The 10,624-nt window shown below is 32.9% G+C and overlaps 1 protein-coding gene across 1 annotated transcript in view; it reads right to left on the reverse strand.

Moving 5' to 3' along the window:
• Positions 1-8,422: 8,422 nt before the first annotated feature.
• Positions 8,423-10,624, reverse strand: part of LOC105111299 (TMV resistance protein N-like) — an 11,085-nt gene continuing 8,883 nt past the window's right edge. The window contains exons 9-11 of the mRNA XM_011006607.1: positions 9,792-10,618; positions 9,081-9,701; positions 8,423-8,999 (exon numbers count right to left, since the gene is read on the reverse strand). Coding sequence (XP_011004909.1) covers positions 8,436-8,999; positions 9,081-9,701; positions 9,792-10,618 — 2,012 coding nt within the window. The 3' untranslated portion in view covers positions 8,423-8,435. The remainder of the gene's footprint in view (positions 9,000-9,080; positions 9,702-9,791; positions 10,619-10,624) is intronic.

Raw genomic sequence — 10,624 nt, forward strand, 5'->3', positions numbered from 1 at the left:
AAGAGTGGATTGGTTGTCCATTTTAAAAACAAAACCCCAGGGTCATGTCGAGGTTGTTCAGGATGAAAACAAAGATACAAGTGTGCAAGATGAAGTCTTCCAAGTTAATGAGGTGGTTGAACCATATCGAGTTGCTCCTTCGATTGAATTGGAAGAAAATTCAAATTTTCATGTTTTTGATGATAAATTACTTGAAATGCCACCACATCATCGATGACAACACTGATGGCCTTAAGTCAGTCGGCATTTCACTGGGAGTTTAGAAATAATTACTTGAAATGCCACCACATCACCGACGGCCTTAAGTCCGTTGGCATTTTACAGAGAGGTTGAAAATAATTACTTGAAATACCACCATATCACCAATGGCCACACCGATAACATTTTATCCGTCGGAATGTTGGCGGCGGATCAATTTTACCGACAAACTTAATGACGGACTGCGCGCATTTCAAAGCGTTGTCCATTAAATGCATCTTTGACCGTGTCATATTACTGACAGATTTACCGACGGACTACGAAAAATATTAAGGGACATATTTACTAACAGATTTTTAACACCTCACTGATGGAATAAATTAAAATAATAATTAATTTTGTATCCATCGGTAAAACTAGTATATAAGTGCCCCCGACCGCCTCTTCAGTTCATTTTCTCTTCTCCTCAATTTTTCACCATTCTTTTCCTTTTTATGCTGCTCCCCGTTCTTCACCGACGATCTCAAATATTTTTTGTTGTGAATCTCCATCAATTTAAAAGGTTAGTATTTCTTCTTTTTCATTTTACTTTAATGGTTTTTTTTTTTGCTATTTTTTTATGTTTTTTGATTTGGTGTATTTTTTGTAATGTAGATAAAGTCTATAGTTTTTTTTTTTGCATAATTCGTTGCTAATGTCTATAGTTTTTTTTTTTGAATTTTTTGAATATTTTTTATTGTTGTTTTGGCATAATTATTATTAGTTAATTTGTTGAATATTTATTGTTAATGTTGAATTTACCATAGAATTGACTTTAATGGTTTTTTTAATTTATTAGTTTTTTTGTATTCGCATAATTATTGAATAATTTGTTGAATTGTAATTCTTAATGTTGAATTATCTTAGGATTAGTAATTGAATATGTTGGAATAATAATTAATTTTACTTTATTATTGCATGATATGGGTTTAATTTTTTCCATTTATTTTGATTGTTAATCTAGATTTGTTTTTTATGAATTTATTGTTTTCTTGTATTGGTATAATTATTAAATAATTTTTTGAATTGTAATTGTTATATATTGGAATAATTAGTATAGATTGGGTTAATTGGTTTTGGCTATTGTTAATATGTGCAGGTTTGTGGATTTGGGTAGTATCCAGTATAGGGGAGGTGATGTTGATTTTTTTTTTTTAACATTTGAACAAAAACCAGAGTTGGTCGCTCACGTATGGTCGTAGCTAGTTCGTCTAGCAGCAATGATGATATTTCCTTAGGTGCCTCTGAAGAAGAGGCACTTACACCGATGCTGCCTTTTCTAGTACTTCTTCACAGTGTAGAGGCAGCGTGCCTTCACAGTAGAATCAATTTACCCGCCAGTATGAGGCACAATAGAAAGATGACCTTTCAATGTAAGTTTGGTAAGGTTTTAGTTTTTTTTTAAATTACAACATAATTTATGAAATAATCACTATTGAATTTATTTTCTTTATTTTCAGGTTCACAAACATTGAAGCCACTCAAGTAATATCATCGGCGTTTAAATCGTCGATGGAGATTCCATTATTTCAATGGAGTCAGATATCCAAGCATCCTGAATAGATGCCTTAAATCAATGCATGGTTTAACAGGTTGGAGGTTGGTATTAATTTATAATTTTTAGCTTATTAATATAATTGTAAATAAATTATTATTTTTATTTAAACTTGTTCATTTATACACAGTACAAATTCTGCTGGGACAGTGAGCATAACACTATTGTGAGGAGGGTGCGGGAAAATCATGTGACAACTAGGTAAGATCGAAAACAATACAAGATTTTTTTAGATAAAAATTTATTTTTTGAAATGTAATTTTTGGTTGCATGAAGTAGGTTGCGTGATTTTTCGTATGAAGCACAAAAAAAAGCAAAAAAAGCCGTGAGGGATAGGGGTTTCCAAGGTTGGAACGATGTTGCGGTTTGGAGGGATTTCAAACTGATATACATCCCAGAAGATATATGGTTGCACTATATTGAGCACATGACGTCTGAGCAATTCACACGACGCTCACGGTCTAGTGCTGTCAACTGGAATCGGCCAATTCATGGCAGGGTGACAACATACACTGGGAGCTCCGTTCCATTTACTGCACATGCAAAACAGATGGTAAGATTAATTTAAATGAAATATATTGTTAAATTTAGTTGTTGTTAATATATCTTTTTTCATTATAGGCTGCGTCTCTTGGATGTGAGCCGAGCCTGATGGAGCTCTTTACGGAGACACACGTGCAGAGTTAAGACTGGCAGAAGGGGGTGCAATAGCTCATTGATAATTGTGCTCAACATTTCATGGTATGTTTGTTCAACCATTTTATTTTATAAGTTATTATGTTTATTGAATTGAATATGATGATTACTTTTTTATTTTTATTTTCAGGAGACCTATAATAATTGATTGAGGGAGAGATACAAGGACGATATTTTGAACCATCCAAAATTCGATCCAGATTTATGGATAGAGGTTGGCTCATCAGGTGGACCCAATAAAAATTGGGTTTACGGGCTCTCCAACAGTATAGCCGACAACTTGCGGTCGATCTGTAGTGTTTCAACCATTGGGAGCTCCAAATCTAAGGCGCTCGAGGCCTAGCAGCAACACACGGCTCAGCTCACCGAGAAATACGACCACCTATCAGCGGAGTACGCGTAACTCAAAACATCTCAAGCACAACAAAAGGTGGAGTATGAACAACAAAATGTGGCTTATGAATAACTTTGTAAAATGGTTATGAACATGGCAAATAGTGGATTATGTGCACCTAATCCTTTTTTGCCGTAAAACCACCAGCCTCCTCTAGGATCTCCTCCTCCTCCTCTAGCTCCACCTTCATATTAATTTCTAATAAACATTATTTAACTTTAAAACTTCATTTAATATTTTTTTTGAAACATATTCAGTTTGTAATGAATATTATTTGACTTTGTTTTTTTTTTTGTTTAATATAAATTTCATTTGCATAATTGGTTTGTATTACAATTAATTTATATAGCTTTATATTATATGTCCTAAATAATTTTTTAAAAACAAATTTAACAGTAGCTACCACATGATTAGTACTTAAAAGTGTATTTTTATCAAGGTTTTATATCATCATTTTCCACTTGAAGTATCAATAACTCTTTAACTAGAGCATATTTTATAATAACGTATCTAATAATATAAGATACCTTTAATTTCTGGTGAATATTCATGTTAAATATAGGCCTATCATATAAATAAAATAATTAACTGATGACTTTAAGAACTGAAATTGAAAGGATAAAGAGATGGCCAAACTTAGAAAAGAGATGCCAGTGCAGTCCAAACCAGAACACTGCTCTGTAATTCGGTCATATCTGGAGCTGTAGATCTCAGATTTAGGTCTACTTTATATGGATGGAAAGGTAAGACATAGAACTACAACTTTCATTGGAGCCCAAGATCTAAAAAGACCATTTTCAAGTCTAAATTGGAGCAATAACAAAGAAGTCTGAATTTGTCTTCGAGCCCGAACACTGTTCAGTATTTGACCCATATCTAGCGTTCTAGAAGTTCAAATGATCTGACACAATAAAGCTGAGACAATTTCCTACAACTTTCATGTGCAAGTGGTTCCAGTTTTGATGTTATCAATGACATTTTGGGTAGACAAGAGAAGATAAGGATTACTGCCAAGTCAAAAGTTGGCCACCCACTTATCAATTAGTCATCAAATCAATAGTTCCCAATTTTGGCCTATAAAAGGAGGCATTTGCCATGCATTTAGGCATCTTGGTGTTCAGATCAAGATCATGCTCTTCCTTTCTCTCTTTGTATTTTTTGTAATGTTTATGCTTTGCTTTCATTAATATTAAGTTTATGCCTTTCATTTCCTTTCCTTTACTTAGTTAACTTTTATGTTCTTATTTTGTTTATCTATTTTGCTTTCTTTCATTATGTCTAGCTAAGTTAATTATGTCAAGGTGAAAAGGTTACACTAATGGTGTGAGAATAAGTATAATGTAAACTTAATATGGACTTTAATTTTTGATACTAACATGTTTTATATTTGTTATCTTGTTTACTCTTTAATACTTTGCTTGTTAAATGATTAATCTTGATTTATGTTGTATAACACTTGGTACAACAAATGCTTGGCACTTTCATAGCCCATAATGTATGGTATAACCGACACCTGAGCTATGAAAGGAACTTGATTTGTTGTTAACATAAGTTATAATCATGAATGCTTAACGAGATTTATAAGTATTAGCATTAATTGAATAAGATGACTAATGTAATCATGTTAACAATCTATAATCTGATTGGAACCTCCTTTGTGTGTGGTTTCCAATTGAATAATAAGAGTTTATATTATACTTGTTTGACATACCATTAGTAGAACCTCTAACCTTTACATTTGTTATTATCATTATTTAATCCTTAAATTAATATTTCATCTCGAAGTTCCCATCTTCTTGTTTTTCTTCTCCTTCTTTTTCTTTATTATTATTATTATTATTATTATTATTATTATTATTACTACTACTACTACTATTGTTGTTATTGTTGTTGTTGTTGTTATTGTTGTTGTTCTTGTTATATATAATTTATACATTTAACCTTCTTGTGGTTCGATCCTGGTCTTACTGGGTTATTTATTACTTCGACACTCCTGCACTTGGGAGAAGACATGAATCTTTTAGTCATGTCACCACACTTATTGAAGAATTTACAGACAGATTTATTCGGTCGGTATTTCATACACTCACCGACAGCCTTGCCAACAATTAGTTTCCATCGGTAAATCACGATATCACCGACATAATACAAATTTGTCGGTATATTTGAAGTAGGAATTTTTTTTTGGTGCACAAATTCGGTCTGTAAAACCATTGGCAGATGATTTTTTTTTACCGACCGATATAGCGATGAAATGTTGAATCACTATCAAAAGGTAACCCGACGGATATAATTCATCGGTGATGGCATCGGTAAAAAAATCATCGACGAACTTCTAATCACACACCGATGGATTCATTCGAAAATGGGCATGCAAAATGGAACAAATAATACTTATATTCATGTATTCAAGTGAAACTTGCAAATGGTATAGAATATAGAGAAAAGGTTACCTGGTGACTTGTGAATCCCATCCAGAAATATTTGACAAGTTAGCTCTCCAGCTTGAAACCTTTTCCATCTTCCATTTAAAATTTATTTCAAGCACAGCAAATGCATTTCCAAAACTCCCTCTCTGTTCATCTACTTTGTATGGGTCTACATGATAAAAAAAACTGGTAAAACAATCTGCCCACATGTTCTATTGCATTCTAGTATCTTCTGTTGGGATATTGTCATTAATGGACAACAACTTTGCAACATATCCTAAGAAATAGGGTTACCATTGTCAAAAGGCTATAATAGTAGTTGCACCAACCATTGACAAAAATGATGCAACTCATTCATGTTAGCATTTATGCCATGATTTATAGCCTCTTGTCTGCTATTGAATTTTTTTATAAATAGAGGTATTATTTGAGAGCAAGAGAGAGAGAGAGAGTGAGAATGAAGAGAAGAGAAAAAGAGAGAAAGAGGAGCTGTCAAGGGTAGCAGCCCTACTGTAATGTGCAGCTGTGTGTGAGAGCAATGGGAGTAGAGTTTGAGTGAAGTGATCTTCCTCCTTTATTTGTGTTGTAACTCTTTCTCTATTTTTTTCTAATAATATTAGTTATTTTCTCATGGATATAGACAGTTTGCTGAACGATGTTAAATATTATGTGCTAGTATATTTAGCTTTCTATAATCAACTATCAGAACATCACCGGTCCGAACTTCCAACATCTTCGTAAGTTCATCCACACACCACAGAGAAGATGGATAGGTTTTTGAGAATATCACTACGGGAATTCTTCACTCTTCAATTGTTCTCAACAGTGTAGGTTCAATTTCTTCACCCATTACAAGATCATTATCTGTGAAAGTCTAGATTTGTTTACGACATAAGGCATCGTAGAGATGGCTGGTAAATTGTCACGGGTATCCGTGCCTCTAAAACTGAGGAATACATCATACTTCCGTTGTTGAGCAGTTGTAGAAGAAGATGCCATATCCGACATTCACTAGCTTGTGCAGAAAATCACTTGAAATTAGAAGATCATAGATACTCTCTTTTTCACTTGGTAAAGAAAAATTAAGGATATAAATCACAGCAGATAACACTAAACAACAGTCGAGAATTTTAAGAGAAGGACAAATCACTAAACTCTTTAAACACTAAACGCTGAAACCCACCTTACAAATATCAAGGATTCAAAAATTTCTTCACAAAAAAATCACTAGATCCTTCCACGCCAAAATGCCGACAAAATGGGAATACTTGAAGTTTGTTAATGGACTAGAAAGTTAGAAACCATGCTCAAATGTAGGCTTATGCTCAATCATTTGATAAGAAAATAATTTTTTTACTTCAATTTCAGCAAATAAATCTTTCATTCAGCTAGACTCAAAGGGAAACCGTAAGACTTGGAGTTTTACAGTACGCTTCATTTATCAAATAAACATGCAATCTCAATCAAGAAACCCAGAGAGAGTTGATGATTGAAATAAAGAAACAAACAAAAACAGACCCAATTCTCAAACCTTAAACTAATGGTAGCATCAATTTGAATACTATAAAGTGGAAAGAAGAAAAGAGTTTGGACTTACAGAGTGGATACAGGAAAGACAGGGAGAGGGGTCCGGCAGCAACTTTCTTGTTTGATGTTTCAGTCAGCCAAGAAACCATAGAAGAAAAACTACACTGATTCTTGTTTCCAACAAGAGACCGAGAACGTCACAAGATGATCTTTTCCATGGGAAATGGATAAGCAAAGAAGACTCGGGGGAGTCGAATGTCAAGGCCTCGTGCTTTCCTATCACTGAGGACGCATTAAATTTGGAACGGAACGGCAATGTTGGGGCTAAAAGGGAAGACAATTCCTAACTATTGGTCAAGTAGTTTACTGGCGACGGAGACATATCTTTAAATTTTTTTAAAATAATTTGTATAAAATTTAATTTTTTATAATATATCTTATTATTTTCAGATTATTCAAAAACAATATTATCATTTGTTAAAATATATATGTACTCAGAAATATTTTTTAAATCTGAAAAAAACTGTCAAATGTCATTGATCTCTCTCTTAACTAAAACTTTCACGCTATTAATATCTCAACAAATTATTTAATTTAATATAATCTAGAGTCAAATTTAATAATACAATTATAAAATTATATTATTAATTGATTTTTTTAATTTAAAACATCAAAGATTAACTTAAAATAATAATTAATAATCAAAATAATGACCAATTGTCTTATGTCAAAATAAAGAGAATATTTTGTATTTAAAAAATTAATTTTTTTTATTTTTTTCAAATTATTTTTTATTTTCAAATTGTTTTGACATGCTAATATTAAAAAATAATTTTTTTAAAAAAATATATTATTTCAATACATTTCTAAATAAAAAATATTTTAAAAAATATTTGTTATCATACTCACGAAAAAGACCCTAGACTATTTGCTTAAAATATTAAAATATTTATATGTTTAATCTTAGAAATATTTATTTAAAAAATTAAATTATTTCAATACACTTATAAACAAAAGTTATTTTAAAAAACAACTTTTACTACTTTTGCAACCTTTATTGTTTATTTGAAATTTTTATATGTTTAAATAAAAAATATTTATTTATGATAAACATTTTATCAGAAATATTTTCTTAAAATTGATTATATGCTTTTAAAAATTTAAAATTTCAAAATTATTTAAGAATAAAAAAATTTAGAAACAAAAAGAATACATTAATCTTAGATTAGTACATGAAATGAACACCATCACTAATAAAAATAAATAAAAGAAAAACTAACCATTTAGATGGTAACTCAGTAATAAAAATTTGAAATAAAAAAATTTGTTTTTTTCTGTAGTTTTAAATTTGAGTCTCGTGATTGCTTATATAATGACTATTAAAAATTTATATGTTTATTAAATTCAAAATTTATAAAATTAAAAAATAATTTTTATCACACTCTCAAAAGCTGGTACAAACATCATGTTAAATTAAAAAAAAAAAAACTAAATGTAACATTAAAATTTTATTCTTGGACTCGGCAGCACTTCGCACCGCTATATCCTTGTTAAAATAATTATTAAATTATTTCAACCGTGAAACCCAAGTTTCATATTAATTATGCCTTCTCTTTTTTCTCCGGCGAACAACAACGCCAAAATAATCCTCCCATCTCATGTCAAGGTCATAGAACCTTTCTCTCTTGGCTTGGTGCATTGCTTCCAATCCATCATTCGCATGCAGTAGACGGACCCCACACTCAACTACTTGACAAAGATCTAATGGTAAGAGATTACCGTCCATATCTTCTAGTTGGAATTCAACTGAGACCTCACTGTATATCCTAAACATATCTTTTTCTTTGGCAACCAAACAGGGATCAAATCTCATAACTATGTTTTCCGAGTTGATGCGCCTCTCCTCAAACTCATTATGGAGATAGCAATAGAGATCATGGCTATCACCGTGCTCATTGCGGAAGTGATATGTGCATTTAACTTGCAACTCAAAGTCGAAAGAATAAAATGCAATGACAGCGCAAAGACAGAAACCCAAAAACTCGCTATTAGCCGATAGCTGGAATGTTACTGTAGATCCCCAGCTTTGATGGCTAAACCACTCCGGAGTTACATCTTCAGGGAGGCAAGAGCTAGGTATCCTTTTTGAGAAATTGGGCTCCTGTTAACACAATTAAAATGACATCTTTTTAAAATGAGACGAAGAAAAGAAAAAAGTATATCAGAGGTCTGAGAAACAGACCTGAAGGTATGCCAAGAATTCAGAGGTCCTATGCATGACAGAATAATCCCGTCTCATGCCTTGGGACCTTGCTCTCTTGGCTTGGAACCTTGCTTCCAATCCATCTCGATCCAGAGGATGAAAACGAGAGAAGCCTGGCATGATCAAATCAAACTGATGTATCCCATCTTCATAGAGTAGACGGACCCCACACTCGAGTACTTGACAAAGATCTAATGGTAAGAAATTGCCGTTCATATCTTCCAGTTGGAATTTAACTGAGACCTCATTATATTCACTAAACATGTCTTTTCTTTTGGCATCTAAACAGGGATCAAATCCCACAAATATGTGATCTGAGCTAATGAGCTTCTCATCATACCAACCATGGAGATAGCAATAGAAATCATGACTATCACCATGCTCATTGTGGAAGTGATATGTGCATTTAACTTGCAAACTATGGTTGAAAGAATCAAATGCAATGACAGCGCAAAGAGAGAAACCTAAGAACTTGCTATTAGCCCAATATGAAGATAACTGGAATGTTACTGTAGATCCCCAACTTTGATGGCTAAACCACTTCGGAGTCACAACTCCAGGAAGGCAGAAACTACATGCCCTTTCTGGAACATCGGACAGCTGTTAACACAATTCAAATAGCATCGTTTTAAAATGAAAGGTGGCAAATAGAGGAAAAAAAGATGTATATCAGAGGTTTGAGAAACAGACCTGATGGTATAACCTTTTGGTATAAAGTTGAAATTTCAATAATGAGTACGCCAAGATTTGATTGGTCTCAAGCAACCTCATGCAATTACTGAAAATGAATTCAAAAATGTTCCCCTCAACTACAGTTGATGAGCTTGATTCTAGATAATTCAAACTCTCGCAATTGTCTGCATCCAACTTTGATAGCTGTGGTGGAAGCTCCGGTAATGATTCAAGTCTCTTGCAATTCCTTAATCCTAGATATTGTAACTCCAAGAGTTTGTTGATGCTTATAGGTATAGTCTTAAAATCGTTTCCACTTAGATCTAACACTTCCAGTGACGATAAACGATCAAGACTGTCCGGCACTTCCGATAGACTGCAACCATCTAGATTTAGCTTACGCAAACAATCTAAATCCACGCATCTCTTGGGCAGTTGCAAGTCAACAAAACATTCGATGTCATTTAGATATTTGCAGTTTCCCACTTCCAAGCACGCAAGTCCCTTCAGATTTCCAATCGGTGAAGGCAACTTTGTTATGCGTGTCTGTTCTAAATAGAGATATCTCAAAAATACCATCGGCTCCAAAACTTCTGGAAAATTCCTAAATTGGAGGCAACCTGAGAGATTAAGCCTCTCCAGTTTTCTCAACTTGCAGATGCTGCTTGGAAGAATCTCAAATTGTTTGCAGTTTCGCAGGTGCAATTCAGCAAGATCAAACAAACATTCTATTGAGGAGGGAATCTCTCGTATTGCTGTCCCATTTAAATACAGCTCCTTTAAATTATTTGAAACGTTTGGAAACTCCGTGATACTTGAGCAACCGGAAAGATCAAGTTTTTTAAGGCATC

Source organism: Populus euphratica, unplaced genomic scaffold (genome assembly GCF_000495115.2).
Source record: "Populus euphratica unplaced genomic scaffold, PopEup_1.0 scaffold461.1, whole genome shotgun sequence".
Taxonomy (NCBI): Eukaryota; Viridiplantae; Streptophyta; class Magnoliopsida; order Malpighiales; family Salicaceae; genus Populus; species Populus euphratica.